Source organism: Anomaloglossus baeobatrachus, chromosome 2 (assembly GCF_048569485.1).
Source record: "Anomaloglossus baeobatrachus isolate aAnoBae1 chromosome 2, aAnoBae1.hap1, whole genome shotgun sequence".
Lineage (NCBI taxonomy): Eukaryota > Metazoa > Chordata > Amphibia > Anura > Aromobatidae > Anomaloglossus > Anomaloglossus baeobatrachus.
The window spans coordinates 192,197,027-192,212,240 of NC_134354.1; the positions used below are offsets into that span (position 1 = coordinate 192,197,027).

Genomic DNA, 15,214 nt, shown 5'->3' on the forward strand with positions numbered 1-15,214 from the left:
ATACTTAACAAAAAAGTGTGAAACAACTCAAAATATGTCTTATATTCTAGGTTTTTCAAAGTAGCCACCTTTTGCTTTGATTACTGCTTTGCACACTCTTGGCATTCTCTTGATTAGCTTCAAGAGGAAGTCACCGGAAATGGTCTTCCAACAGTCTTGAAGGAGTTCCCAGAGATGCTTAGCACTTGTTGGCCCTTTTGCCTTCACTCTGCGGTCCAGCTCGATTGGGTTCAGGTCTGGTGACTGTGAAGGCCAGGTCATCTGGCGTAACACCCCATCACTCTTAAGGCCCCATCACACGCTACGATATATCTAACGATATGTCGGCGGGGTCACGTAGTTTGTGACGCACATCCGGCATCGTTAAGAGTTGTCGTAGCGTGTGACATCTCCGAACGACTGTTAACGAGCAAAAATACTTACCTTATCATTGCTCGTTGACACATCGTTCATTTTCATAATGTCGATCCTCCTTCGTGCATCGATTGTTCATCGTTCCCGAGGCAGCACACATCGCTACGTGTGACACCCTGGGAACGACAAACACAGCTTACCTGCGTCCCGCCGGCAATGCAGAAAGGAGGTGGGCGGGATGTTACGTCCCGCTCATCTCCGCCCCTCCGCTTCTATTGGGCGGCCGCTGTGTGACGTCGCTGTGACGCCGAACGTCCCTCCCCCTTCAGGAAGAGGATGTTCGCTGACCACAGCGACGTCATTAGGGAGGTAAATACGTGTGACGGGGAATAACGACTTTGTGCGCCACGGGCAACTAATTGCCCGTGACGCAGAAACGACGGGGACGGGTGCGATTGCTCTTGCCACCTTTAGTCAAATAGCCGTTACACAGCCTGGAGGTGTGTTTGGGGTCATTGTCCTGTTGAAAAATAAATGATGGTCCAACTAAACGCAAACCGGATGGAATAGCATGCTGCTGCAAGAGGCTGTGGTAGCCATGCTGGCTCAGTATGCCTTCTATTTTGAATAAATCCCCAACAGTGTCGCCAGCAAAGCACCCCCACACCATCACACCTCCTCCTCCATGCTTCACGGTGGGAACCAGGTATGTAGAGACCATCCGTTCACCTTTTCTGCGTCGCACAAAGACACGGTGGTTGGATCCAAAGATCTGAAATTTGGACTCATCAGACCAAAGCACAGATTTCCACTGGTCTAATGTCCATTCCTTGTGTTCTTTAGCCCAAACAAGTCTCTTTTGCTTGTTGCCTGTCCTTAGCAGTGGTTTCCTAGCAGCTATTTTACCATGAAGGCCTGCTGCACAAAGTCTCCTCTTAACAGTTGTTCTAGAGATGTGTCTGCTGCAAGAACTCTGTGTGGCATTGACCTGGTCTCTAATCTGAGCTGCTGTTAAGCTGCAATTTCTGAGGCTGGTGACTTGGATAAACTTATCCTCCGCAGCAGAGGTGACTCTTGGTCTTCTTTTCCTGGGGCGGTCCTCATGTGAGCCAGTTTCTTTGTAGTGTTTGATGTTTTTTGCCAGTGCACTTGGGGACACTTTCAAAATTTTCCCAAATTTTCGAACTGACTGACCTTCATTTCTTAAAGTAATGATGGCCACTCCTTTTTCTTTACTTTGCTTCTTTTTTCTTGCCATAATACAAATTCTAACAGTCTATTCAGTAGGACTATCAGCTGTGTATCCACCAGACTTCTGCATAACACAATTGATGGTCCCACCCCCATTTATAAAGGCAAGAAATCCCACTTATTAAACCTGACAGGGCACACCTGTGAAGTGAAAACCATTTCCGGTGACTACCTCTTGAAGTTAAATCAAGAGAATGCCAAGAACATGCAAAGCATTAATCAAAGCAAAAGGTGGCTACTTTGAAGAACCTAGAATAGAAGACATATTTTCAGTTGTTTCACACTTTTGTGTTAAGTATTTCATTCCACATGTGTTAATTCATAGTTCTGAAGACTTCAATGTGAATCTACAATTTTCAGTCATGAAAATAAAGAAAACTCTTTGAATGAGAAGGTGTGTCCAAACTTTTGGCTTGCACTGTACATCACAGGAGGGGCTGGGAGCATAGATCTCTCACAGGAGGGGCTGGGAGCATAGATCTCTCACAGGGGGGGCTGGGAGCATAGATCTCTCACAGGGGGGGCTGGGAGCATAGATCTCTCACAGGACGGGCTGGGAGCACATATCTCTCAAAGGAGGGGCTGGGAGCATATATCTCTCATATGAGGGGCTGGACGCATATATCTCACAGGAGGGTCTGGGCGCATATATCTCACAGGAGGCTGAAAGCATATACATCACAGGACAGGCTGAAAGCATATACATCACAGGAGAGGGCTGGGGGCATATACATCACAGGAGAGGGCTGGGGCATATACATGTCCCCAGCCCCTCGTGTGATGTATGTGCCCCAGTGTCTCCTGTGATGTATATACAGTAGTCCCAGCGTCTCCTATGTGATGTATATACAGCAGTCTCAGCGTCTCCTATGTGATGTGTATGCCAACAGCCCCTTCAGTCATGTATTTGTCTCCTGATATTTATATACACCAGTCCCTGTGTCTGTTATGTGATGTATATGAGACGGTTAATATTTGTTGAATGGAGGAACTCTGCTGATAATTATGCTGCCTCCAATACGTTTAGTAGCACATGGAGTTTGTGGATTCTGTTTCTGGATTCCTCAGGCTGGTACGGTGGCTCAGTGGTTAGCACTGTAGTCTTGCAGTGCTGGGGTCCTGAGTTCACATCCCACCAAGGACAACATCTGCAAGCAGTTTGTATGTTCTCCCCATGTTTGCATGGGTTTCCACTGAGTACTCTGGTTTCCTCCCACATTTCAAAGACATACTCATAGGGAATTTATATTGTGAGCCCCAATGGGGACACTGTGACCAATGTATGTAAAGCACTGTGGAATTAATAGCGCTATATAAATGAATAAATATCATTACCAATCTTATTATCACAAAGAGTTGCCTGCGCTCCAGACCGAGACAAACCTGGAAAAGCAGTTGTGAGAAGCAACTTGAGTATCACCGAATATCACAGCTGCACAAGAGAAGCAGTTTCGGCCACTACACCACACCACACTAAGGCTATGTGCGCACGTTGTGTACAGTCACTGCAGAAATTTCTGCAGCGATCTGAAAAGCACATGTGCGCTTCAAATCGCTGCAGAAAATGTCCGTAGTGAAAAAAAAAAAAGCCGATTCCATGCGCTCTGCCTGCAGCTTGTGCCATAGACAGAGCAGGAGCTGCCGGCAAAGCGCACGGAAGAAGTGACATGTCACTTCTTAGAACGCGCGCTTCGGGCAGCACATGCAGGGGACGCAGGACGCATGCAGTTACGCTGCGCTACAAAGCACAGCGTAACTGCATGTAATTATGCAACGTGCGCACATAGCCTTAGGGTGAGTTAATTGTTTGACCAAATATAGCTGGTTCATTTTCACATTGATAATTTTGTGCGGCCCCCGAAGGTTGGCAGAAATTTCCAATGGCCCCCGGCAGAAAAACGGTTCCCCACCCCTGGTTTATGAAGTACAACTGCTGGTTTCGCTGAAGCTGGGAGTCCTAAGTGCACTTGTTCCCCACATCCACTTGCAGTCTGAGTAGAGCCGGTCATTGTCTGTACAAATGTGTCTGTTGGGTACTACGGCCGCCGAACATGGTGCGCTGTGAAAGTTGGACGTGTGAACACGACCTGAGAGGGGGCTCATTAACTCCTTGCGCTCTGCAGTGGCGTCCACCCCAGTGTAGCCCTGATGGAGGGGAGTGGTGCCCACAGCTCCTGAGCCCTATTACACCTCCTACATTGCATCTCCCTCCAGGTGTGGGAGAACGGAGCGTCGCTACATTATATACTTGTAAATTACCACAGCCAGCTCTCACGTCCGCCATTTATAATATAGGGGCTGAGCACAGCACACCTTTGTACACCACACACCGAGCCAGTCCACATTCTGCCAGGAGCTCATATTCACAAGCCTGTCCTCCACAGCGTGTGCACACTACATACAATGGCGAGCAACCTCCATTATTCACACACAGCCAGGACAAAAGATGGCAGCCTCGGCCTCAGATAGAGACGTGCCTTCCGCTGAACACCAGAATGGGCGTGGCCAGGCTGGAGCCTTGGACGCGATTGGCTTTTCTGAGGTCACGTTGGTCGAGGCTTGAACATGGGAGAGCCGCCCTATAGCTCGTGAGCCATTTTGTGCCTGTGGAGTCGGACGACAAGAAGCGCGACTGGAGACTGGAGGCGCGGAGCAGCCCGGACCCCGAGCCCCGGAGAACAGCGGTAAGTGATTGCTCTTCACACTGTGCATGGTTTCCTCTCCCTCCCGCTCACTCTGGTGGCCTCAGGTAATGGGAAGCGCCTCCGTGCGTTACCTGTGTGCGGATGGGCAGAGACAAAGAGCCGACGCCATTTTGTCTGTGTCGTGAAGCGGGAAGGGATGTAATGGCCTCTGGTGAATGTGGAGCAGGAGCCCTGTACTCTCCGTGTACTAACCTGCGTGTATCTTGCCCACAGAGGGAATAGACCGCCGCGTGAGCGAGGACACGGACCGTGGGACTGAGGTGAGCACGTGACCCCGCCGGACTCTGCCACACGTGGGGGGTGTATATAACGTGTGTGTGGATCCAATTAACTCTTTAGTTGGGGGATGTGGGTTTCCTATATTTCAAACCTTTTTATGTTTTGATTTGTGTAGGTTCGTTTTGTCTTTATTCCCTGAGGGTACTTTTTGCGTTCAGCGCAGTCCGTCACTATGGAGAATAGCGCAGTCCATTAACGCACTGCGCTATTCTCCATAGACTTGTATGGACAACGCACTGTAACACAAGTGTCAGCGTTGCATCCGCTGGACAACGCAGCGTCATTATTTTGACACTACGTCGGGCGGAAGGAACGCAGCATGTAACTTTTTTGAGCGGCGGAAACCTTTTTATTTTTCACTGCGCATGCTTTTTTTTTTTTTTTTTATCACAGAAACTTTATTTTGTTTCTCGGTGGCCGAACGTTCAGCTGAGCGTCCGGCACGTGAGAGCCTTCAGCCGAGCGTCCGGCACGTGAGAGCCTTCAGCCGAGCGTCGGGCACGTGAGAGCCTTCAGCCGAGCGTCGGGCACGTGAGAGCCTTCAGCCGAGCGTCGGGCACGTGAGAGCCTTCAGCCGAGCGTCGGGCACGTGAGAGCCTTCAGCCGAGCGTCGGGCACGTGAGAGCCTTCAGCCGAGCGTCGGGCACGTGAGAGCCTTCTGCCGAGCGTCGGGCACGTGAGAGCCTTCTGCCGAGCGTCGGGCACGTGAGAGCCTTCTGCCGAGCGTCGGGCACGTGAGAGCCTTCTGCCGAGCGTCGGGCACGTGAGAGCCTTCTGCCGAGCGTCGGGCACGTGAGAGCCTTCAGCCGAGCGTCGGGCACGTGAGAGCCTTCAGCCGAGCGTCGGGCACGTGAGAGCCTTCAGCCGAGCGTCGGGCACGTGAGAGCCTTCAGCCGAGCGTCGGGCACGTGAGAGCCTTCAGCCGAGCGTCGGGCACGTGAGAGCCTTCAGCCGAGCGTCGGGCACGTGAGAGCCTTCAGCTGATCGTTCACAATAGTCTGCTGCCGGTAAAACTAAAGAAAAAATTTAAAAAAAAAAAAGCTTTCCGTTGTTTTGTACGATCCGTTTTGCCATTATATGCAACGCATCCGTCATGCAATGCAACGGATGCCGTTCAATGCAAGTGTGAAAGTAGCCTTATTTGGGGGAGGGGGGAATCGGCCCTCTCCCCATACACTGTGGTTTTCCATTGATCCTCTTCAGTATAAGCTAAGGGGAAGCAATCCTCAGCAAATGGCATTGTAGAAATCAGGTGTTTTTTTTTTCCTTTTGCTAAGCTTAGTATTGTACTAAAAAAAAAATGCATTGGCCACTGGGGCTTTTTCTAGGCTCGATAGCGATTCACCCATTTACAGAGTAAGGCCATGTTCACACATTGTTTTTGCAACATTTTTATGCAAATTAAATGCTGCTTTTTTCCGTCAATAGCTGATTTCAAAAATCTTTTCCCTTCTCTGATTTGGAAATCTGCCTTTCAGGTCTGCAGCATGTCGACTATCAGCATTTTTGCAGTGTTCTTCAGCCATCGAAAGCAATGATTAGAGATGGTTCACCCATATTATTGGCCATAACAATATTATGTTGAGAAACAAGACTTCTCTCGAATACCTTGTGTTGCCAACTATTCCTGTGAGCGGCGCTATTGTTTTCCGCTCATCGCAATCGCGTGACCAACACCCCCTCCATTCTCCGTGACTTCCGGGATGTTTTGTCAACGTCCTGCTCACCTGACATCACCGCGGCCGGCCCCCAGTCTCCACGAGTCAGTGGGCTGTGGGCGGAGTTTCCCCACTCATACAGCCCAGCATATCCCTTCTCGCTCCTTCACTGCATAGTGCACAAGCAGGAGGAATGCTGGGCTGTGATGACCTCACCGGAGCCTTGGGGTCAGGTGATGGGGAAGAGCGAACTGCATGCGTCCTCGTCCCCAGCACAGTCTATGAAGATTGTGCCTAATCCATGCCCACGTGGCGTATTAAAACGCAGCGCTTCGGCTACTGCCTAAGTGCTGCGTTCTAAAAAGCAACATGTCACTTCTTTCATGCGCTTTGAATGCAGGCCCCGCTCTGTCTATGGCAGAGGCTGCATCCAGGGCGCTTTTCATTACAGACTGTTTCTGCAGCGATTTGAAGTGCACATAGCCTTAGCGCTTCCAATCAATAGATTTCACTTCCAAAACGCATGCGTTTTTGAAGCGTTTTTCCTGAATGCTCAGGGTGTGTTTTTAGAAAATGAGATGCACTCAAAACGCACATAACAAAAGATGCCCTGTGTTAACATAGCCTTATGGTTTCACATTTGCCACCTTGTATTGTTTATGCTTCCAGTGTGGACACAGCTGAATTGTGGGATCTTACAAAATGCAGTTAATCCTGCATTTCAGCTTTTTTACTGCCTACATTTTACTTTTGACTACAGCAAAAATACAACGTGAACATGGGCCTACCTTGTAACTTTGTGTGTGAGTAGGTTCAAATGAGCGTATAGGGGAGTGACCAAAACAAGATTTATGCAGAAAAGTGGGATTTTTTTTTTTCTTATTTTTAACCTTTTAGTTCATGTGCTATCAGCAGCCATTAATTATTTACAGGACCATTTTGTTTCCTACTCAATAGAATTTTAATGTATCTGTAAGGCTATGTGCGCACGTTGCGTACTAGCCCTGCAGAAATTTCTGCAGTGATCTGAAGAGCACATGTGCGCTTTAGATCGCTGCAGAAATGTCCGTAGTGAGCGCCGATTCCATGCGCTCTGCATGCAGCTCCTGCCATAGACAGAGCAGGAGCTGCCGGCAACGCGCAGGAAAGAAGTGACATGTCACTTCTTTTTACGCAGCGCTTCGGCAGTAGCCGAAGCGCTGCGCTCTTAAACGCCACGTGCGCACGGCCCCTGCACAATCTCCATAGACTGTGCAGGGGACGCAGGACGCATGCAGTTACGCTGCGCTACAAAGCGCAGCGTAACTGCATGTATTTGCGCAACGTGCGCACATACCCTAAAAATGGAATGCCATACTATAGCATCAGGTTTTATATATTTTTTTTTTTTCCCCTACACCCATAGATTTAAATGGGTGAGTTTTATCTGATTTGTGGAGGAAGATTGGGTTAGTAAAGGGAGTAAAAAAAAAATCCAGCGTCCAACGATGTAAAAGCAAGTTTTATTCCAAAATCATTTAAAAACGTGAAAATTGTGCTTTGTGCAATTTATTTTTCCTCTTCACACAATGAAAATAAAAAAATCAGCTGTCTGCACTGCCCTATTGAATAAAATTGATCCAAGTGTTTCCTCCCCCCACCCACCCCGATGGCATATCAATCAAAAATATGGTCTATATGGTTGTGTGAACGAGCCCTGTGTGTACTTGTATATATACTTTGTGTGCTCTTAATTGTAAGCATTGAGGGTCTGGGCTCTCCCATTTGCTCCCCCACTGGAGACAGAACTGTAACCAGATTTGAGCAATTTTGATGCATACTACAAGATGTCCTATCTTTGCTTTTACTCTCGATCTAGGACTGAGAGAAAATGTAGTTATTACTATGTCAGTTGTTATACTTTATATTTTTTTTTTCTTATTAGATTCAGTTTCAGCACTTTGCTGCAGAGTTCCCTGAGATTTGTTTCATCCATTAAGCTAAGGTATGTATCAGTATACAGATCTAGAAAATGTACATTCATTGTCGATTCACTAGTTTTATTCCTGACTTTATTATTGTATTACTGAAACTTCTTTGTTGGGAAGAAAAAAAAACGCAGGGGGCTTCTATTTTATTTTATTTTATGCTGTTGTCTTGTGTGGTGGTGACAGGCAAGATGCTGAGGAGGGGGTTGGGGGTTCTTTTGGACACTTTAAAGTCCCATTCTTGCTGGGGGGGGTTCTTTCAATAATGTATATGTGTGAGTTAAAATACTTAGGCCTTCTGCCTATGGGAGAAAATACCTGCTGAATTTTCTGCAGGTATTTCCACAGGTTCACGCAGCAGCTCCCCTTAATCCGCAGCTATCCTTTGCTGCGTTATTCCTGTGGATTTCCCCCCTGTATCTCCATAGTAGAAAGGCAGGAAATCCACAGGAATAATTGACATCCAGTTCTTTGCGGCTGCAGGAAATCCGCAGGTGCAAAATCTGCAGCATTGAAACGGCACTCCCCAAATCCCATAGGATGACATGGGGAGTGTCTGTACTTGTGCAAACCTGTGGATTAATCTGGAAAATGAAGAAAATCCGCAGGTATTTTCTCCCGTGGGCACAGGGCCTTATTGGATGCGGTGTTCTGCTGTTTCCAGCACCGCTCCCCCTTCTGCCTCATGTGACTGCAGCTCTTGTTGGCTCACACCACGTACCATTAGTTCTTCTCAATGTATGTCTTGAGTCTCATAGACTTACATTGAGCAAGTGAATTCTGGAAGTGAGTCAGCAGATCACATCTTTCTCACTCTTACTACTGATCACAAAAAGGCTAATAAATGTTTCAGCAGGTTTTACACTTTTAAATAAGCTCAAATTAATCACTCCAGAAACATTTTGTTGCTTTTATTGCAGTAAAAGAAGCATCATATTGAAAACATGTTAATATCTCCCCCATCTCCAGCAATGCATCGTGACTCCTGCCCCCTGGACTGCAAAGTCTATGTTGGAAATCTGGGTAACAATGGTAACAAGACAGAATTGGAGCGCGCTTTTGGCTACTATGGACCTTTACGTAGTGTGTGGGTGGCCAGGAACCCCCCTGGCTTTGCTTTTGTTGAGTTTGAGGATCCCAGAGATGCTGCAGATGCGGTCAGAGAATTAGATGGACGGTAATTCTACTCTATTGAAAAATTCACCTAATATATGGATATAAAGAAAGCTGATTCACTTTTGATTCCCTTTTCTTAGGACAAGTGATCAATTGTAAGTTTTCTAGCAGCTGTAAACTGGACTTAGATTTATTTTTTCCAGCTTGCGTATGTGTTAGAGCAGTAACTAGTAATATGAAATCCATAGAATATTTTAGACCTTGGCAAGTTAGTTTTTCTTCACCTTGACTACCATTAATAATTTTTCGTTTTGTAGAACTTTATGTGGCTGTCGTGTTAGAGTAGAATTATCAAATGGTGAGAAAAGGAGTAGGAATCGAGGCCCTCCACCCTCATGGAATAGGCGTCCTAGGGATGATTACCGCAGGAGGAGCCCCCCTCCGAGGCGCAGGTATGGTAACGTTTCTTGCTATGTCTCTGCATATAATTGTTTGATCACAATTTCAGTGTTGAGTTCAATCACTTAATTTATAATACTGCTGTGTAGATTTTTTTTTTTTAATTTTTTTTAAATACGTCAATGCAGCGCAGGGCATTAATCACACTTATGCCAGTTATGCCTTGGCCATGTCTAGCAGAAATAAAAGGCTCCTTATTGATTGTATTTTCTGCAAATTTCTAAAAATATTAGCTTATTTGAATGGTGAAATTTAATTTTATTGCACATCTTGAAAATAGATGGCGAAAAAGGTTGCTATATAACAGCCTTAAACATACCAAAGCCCAAACCCTTGTGTCTCCAATTTGTTTTTGCTCTTACAATACTTTTAAGCCTTTTATGCAGACAAATGTTTTTGCTGAGTTTCTGTTGACAAATTGTGGACACATTGCGTTCAGCTCTTAGCCATTGCTTTCTCTCACACTAGTGAATACTATGCCCCTTCAGAATCCCTTTACTATTTGGGTTTTGCTTACTACATAATCCATAGGGACTGGTGATATTGAAAACTCCATACAGTTTTAAAGTGAAAGAAAGCCGCATGCACATCCATTTTCTCTTCATACCATGTGAACACAACCAGTTAGACACACCTTTCCATACAGGGTTTTCATTTTAGAAAGTTATTGGTGTGTATTTTGTGTTAAGTTGTCAAGGCTCATTAATGGATCTCATTTTTGAGTGGTCCCACCTTGGATAATTATGGTGTATACCTTTTTACAATGTCTGACAGTGGCAGGTCTCGGGGTTGGGTGCCATATCTAGCTGCAGAAATAAGCTTTCTACCCCCTTTCTCAGTTGGAAAAGTGATCTCTGCATTGTCAGTAATTTAATGGATAGGTGGCAGTCACATGAACAGCAAGGCTTGCTTTAATGGTTTGCGTAACTCACAAAAGTAGAATATGGAAGCTGCATGTGGATGGCCACCTCTCCCTTAAGTAATTTCAACCCTACGTGGATCCTGGAAGCCCTGTTCTACAGATAGATATGGGACCAATAGGTGTCAGATGTGTATGGCATAAATGTCCATAGTGGGAATACTCTTTAGGGTACATCCACATGGGAATTTGCCTGTTGCAAAATTTCTGTAGTGGCAAAAAAAATGTCTGTCTTGAAATGTGGATTTGCCACATCTCATCTTTTTGCCCTGCAAAAGGCAAAATCCACACCATAAATTGATTGGTACGGATTTTATATCCACAGCCTATCAATTTCTATTGTGGATTTTCTGTTCGGCATGTGAATGAGTTTATATAATCTCATCCAATGCTGCTACTGTAATACCCAGCAGATTTTGCTTGAAAAATCTACTGTGTATCCGACCCGTTTGCATGTACCCTTTAAACTTTAACGTGCATAGTCTTCATTCACTGATCCTGTAAGATATTGAGTGTTACTGAACAGCAAGCTCGGTGACTCAATGCTTAGCAGCCCCATCAGTGATTTGTTAGAGTATAGATGGTTATACTGATATCTTGTTTATTTGTTTTTTTGTATTTATTTCTGTTTTGTGCCTTTGGTTCATCTAATAAAAATGAAACCCGTTGCAGAGTCACCATCATGTCTCTTCTCACCACCCTCTGGGTCTACATTAGCCAGTCAACTAGCCCTTTCAGCGTCATGTGACCAGCGCGCTCCATTCAGCTTGGCTGGTGTTGTATCACATGACCCAGGCATGGCCAGTCATCAGGTTGCACCGCCCTATGGTTCCCGAGCATGCTGTCCACTCAGCCTTCCTCCTCTCCAACCTTAACCAAAACTCGGCAGCAGCCCGCCTGCAGCGCCCACACATACCTGGCCAATCTGCACGGCTGTTAACTTTGTCAAAATGTCTTCAAAACAACTGCAACGCCAGCCTACGGCTAACCAAAAAAGCAGGAGAAACCACAACATCCCCCTTCGCAAACCATCTAAATTCAACGCAACACCTGGCAAAACCTTTTCAACAAATTCTACTTGGCCACCTGTCCGGCATCCTCACCATTTCTAGCTTGTTGAAACCCCAAAGACTAGTAAGTTTTTTCCTGCTTATACAGAGTTTTCTGCTAGTTTTATTGAGAATTAAGCAGCTTTTGTAAGAAGGTAATTTTCTATTAATTTATGGCTGGCAGTGCATAAACTCTAAAGGGAAATTACATTGCTTGAAATCTTTGAAATGTTTAAAGCTGATAAAAAAAATCTGTGTGAGGCTGAGCCGAATAGGAGGTGTACACAGTAGTTGTGTGTGACCATTCTGGCCGATCTCCATTTATCTATCATCTTTAAATGTGTGGGATCTTTCTACTAACCCATCAATAAATTTAGCTAACAAATTATGGGACTATTTAATACTTCACTAAAGGACACTGAGGTTTTCCTTAATCTGAGACACTAAATTTTTATTTTTAATTTATTTTTTGAGCTTACACTTCACACAGTATATTTCTTGCTATATCCACGTGGTGTGCATGAGTTTAGATTTCTTGATGCCAGCCTGGGTTCACAAGTGGTGTTCAGGGTAAGCAGTGCAAAGCTGTCAGGCTGCCGAGTAGTGGGCACTAGAGAAAATCACTATGTACTAAGTTTCAAACTCCATTTTCAGTCTCTCTTCCCAGTCCTTCTAGGTGGTAGCCTTGGCTTATCTTGCGTAGGTATAAATTACTTGGGTCCATCATTAAGTATATCTTAGGAAAGACCATCAGTGGCTTGTGGAAAAGGCTGACTGTGTGTATTTCTTTTGCATTAGATCACCAAGACGGAGGAGCTTTTCACGTAGCCGTAGTAGGTAAGGTACTTTGTATTGTGGTGTGTTGTGAATGTCTGCGTGTAATATAGGAAAAACGAAAAATGCGATACAGGCGAACTGAGTGTAGTATCCATATCAAAATTTACCTCAAGGTTCTAATAAAATATATAATCTTTTTTGAATTTATTAAAATTGACACCGGGTGCTAGTGACCAACTTTACAGGAACAGGGATAAGTCAATATGTTCAAAAATTTATTATTGTGGGATCCCTATAATGCCCTAAGGGATCTTATTCCTACCTAACAATGGAGGGTATGACCCATAGCTTTTTGGGCGCCTCTGTTCCGCGTCGGCTATCTTTCTTGTTAATATATGTGAATTAATCTATAAATATGATTTATAGACTTCCAGAAGAGGATAGTCAGTGTAAATAATCACTTGACCCATTAGTATCATACACTTGTATGGGAGTGCACAAATTAGTGAAAAAAAACATTTTTGTAACCCAGACCACAGCATCATGGACATGAAATTGCTGGTATTGAATGGAAACTAAGTCCTAAGAGATAGGAGACTATGGGAGTACAAGCTTATGATGGCCTTTAACACATTCAGAGCAGGAATGAATGTCTCATGGATTCATGTCTTTTTACATCAATTAAGATATGTGCTCCTCAGACCCTCGGGGGCATCACAGCCCTGGACCAGATCCTAATCAGAGGACAATAAAACTTTCACACTGAACTGCAGCACCAACATTTATGGCTACAACAGTTTTGTCCTCTTGCCATAGTGATAGTTCTGCTCACATAACTTGTTTTATTTACTGCCCCATTCTATGTTCTGTTGTGTATAAATGTGACTTCTGATTTTGTGTTCTATTGAGCCTGAAGAGACCTGAGTAGTCTGGAAAGCTTGCTATTATTACCATCTTTTCAATTCGCCATTAAAAGGTATCAACCAGTGAGGACTTCAGTTCTTTTAAACAATTTTTTAGTACATAACCCAGGGATATATTCCCAGGAATATATAAATGCATAAACAAATCACTGAACATGTGTATGAACGGTCCCAGGAAGGTTAATGTATATTCCCATTACTATGAATGACAAATATGTATTACATGGTTCTAGACTATAATCAACATTAATATAATAGAAATAAATAATCCACAGCATTAATATAATGGAAGAAAATAAATTCCATTAAACAATCAGTGTCAAATCATCAATTATAGAGATAATGCTTCAGTCACCAATTGAATTATCCAAAAGGGAAAAAGTATAAATTACTTCCCTTGATATCCATTCAAACCAATTAGCATAGGTGATCTACATGAGTAACTGCAAAGGTTACCCAAAAAGGAAATAAAAGATGCATTACTTCCCTTAGTTTATTGGTCTGCCTCGATGTGTTTCCCCTTTAAATCCAAGGTTTATCAGGAGGCTGAAAAGGTTGAAAGCTTTCTGAAGGAATAATCCATGACTGTGCGCCAATTTGATATTTGCTTGAAAAAGGTGCAGTACATAAGTAGCTGTAGGTTTTGCCAGTTCACGTTCACCTACTGGACATCTCACATATCAAGAATCCTGCTTTAAACCAGTGTTATTTTCAGATGCTTTCCAATTTTTTTTTTTTATTTTTTTTTGCTTTAATGAACACAGAATTCTGACTCTTGACATTGTACTATTTCTTTTTTTTTTTTTTTTTTTTGCTTTCAGGTCACTCTCTAGAGAACGCCGTAGGGAAAGGTCTTTGTCTAGAGATAGAAATCATAAGCTGTCGCGCTCATTTTCTAGATCAAGGAGGTACGTTGTATTTTTATTTCTTAGTTTATTTTAATCACTTCCGGGGTATGAATTAAATTTTAGATTGTTTAGTTCTTTTTCTTCCAGTAAATTGATTTTTGTTTTTCTTTTTCAGCCGATCCAGGTCAAATGAAAGAAAATAACATGAATGCATTCGACACTGTACAGATTACATTGGAAAGGATCTTTTTCTTTGTTTTTGACATGCTTTTTAAACCTTTTTTTATTAGTTGTACTTGTATTGTGTCTTGTAACAAGTGAAGAAAAAAGTGGTTGTTATAGTTTCGTACCGATCAACTGGCAAATAAAAACTGCTAACTTTATACTGTAGCTTTTTCCAATTTCATTAACGACAAATCTAAATCGCAGGGCACTACAACTGAGCTTTAATTTTTGTTAACATAAGAGCACTGACACTGTACAACTCCTTTTATCCCAATAAGTGAGTTTTGATGCACCGCTTCTCAAATGGTCCTAAGTTGACCTCTTCTTCACCCATTACTTAGTGGCAGACTGCCACTTCTATGGACAAGCATGCCCTGATCGCTTACACTTGCATGTTTATTAATGCAGAGTCCAATCTAGCATAAAACTGTCTAAAAGGCAGGAATCGCAAATGTTTTCTAATCTAATCTCAGTGTACCATTTAGAAATGTGTGGTGTTTTTTTTTTTTTGTTTTTTTGTTTTTTTTCCCCCAGAGGTACTTCCTTAGCTACTGTATCATGATCTGAGCAGTTTGCGTATGGTGGTAAGACTTTGGTAGAACACATTGCCATAGCACTACTAGAACACATCTGTGTCTGGTTATAGAGGTTCTCCGAGAATTATAAGTAAAATACACTTTTATA

The 15,214-nt window shown here is 43.9% G+C and overlaps 1 protein-coding gene across 3 annotated transcripts; it reads left to right on the forward strand.

The window, feature by feature from the left end:
• The first annotated feature begins 4,177 nt into the window (after nucleotides 1–4,177).
• Nucleotides 4,178–14,688, forward strand: SRSF3 (serine and arginine rich splicing factor 3). 3 transcript variants are annotated; one of them, XR_012750447.1, is made up of 8 exons: nucleotides 4,178–4,289; nucleotides 4,524–4,570; nucleotides 8,172–8,231; nucleotides 9,135–9,391; nucleotides 9,648–9,782; nucleotides 11,381–11,842; nucleotides 12,556–12,594; nucleotides 14,279–14,330. XR_012750447.1 is itself a non-coding variant. In XM_075335565.1 (8 exons), the coding sequence occupies exons 4-8, from the start codon at nucleotides 9,159–9,161 to the stop codon at nucleotides 14,506–14,508; spliced, it is 522 nt and encodes a 173-aa protein (XP_075191680.1). In that variant the 5' UTR covers nucleotides 4,181–4,289; nucleotides 4,524–4,570; nucleotides 8,172–8,231; nucleotides 9,135–9,158; the 3' UTR covers nucleotides 14,509–14,688. The 3 variants fall into 3 exon arrangements, 2 of the variants coding, with proteins under 2 accessions (XP_075191680.1, XP_075191681.1); XM_075335565.1 differs by lacking the exon at nucleotides 11,381–11,842 and adding an exon at nucleotides 14,481–14,688 and having other exon boundaries at nucleotides 4,181–4,289; nucleotides 14,279–14,365; XM_075335566.1 differs by lacking the exon at nucleotides 11,381–11,842 and adding an exon at nucleotides 14,481–14,688 and having other exon boundaries at nucleotides 4,181–4,289; nucleotides 9,184–9,391; nucleotides 14,279–14,365.
• The last annotated feature ends 526 nt before the right edge of the window (nucleotides 14,689–15,214 follow it).

Excerpts from the sequence above, each read along its gene's own strand:
- SRSF3 (XM_075335565.1), top strand. The coding sequence starts at position 9,159 with ATGTTAATATCTCCCCCATCTCCAGCAATGCATCGTGACTCCTGCCCC. Across the intron at positions 9,392-9,647 it reads GTCAGAGAATTAGATGGACG|AACTTTATGTGGCTGTCGTG; the intron begins GTAATTCTACTC and ends TTCGTTTTGTAG. Across the intron at positions 12,595-14,278 it reads TTTTCACGTAGCCGTAGTAG|GTCACTCTCTAGAGAACGCC; the intron begins GTAAGGTACTTT and ends TTTTGCTTTCAG.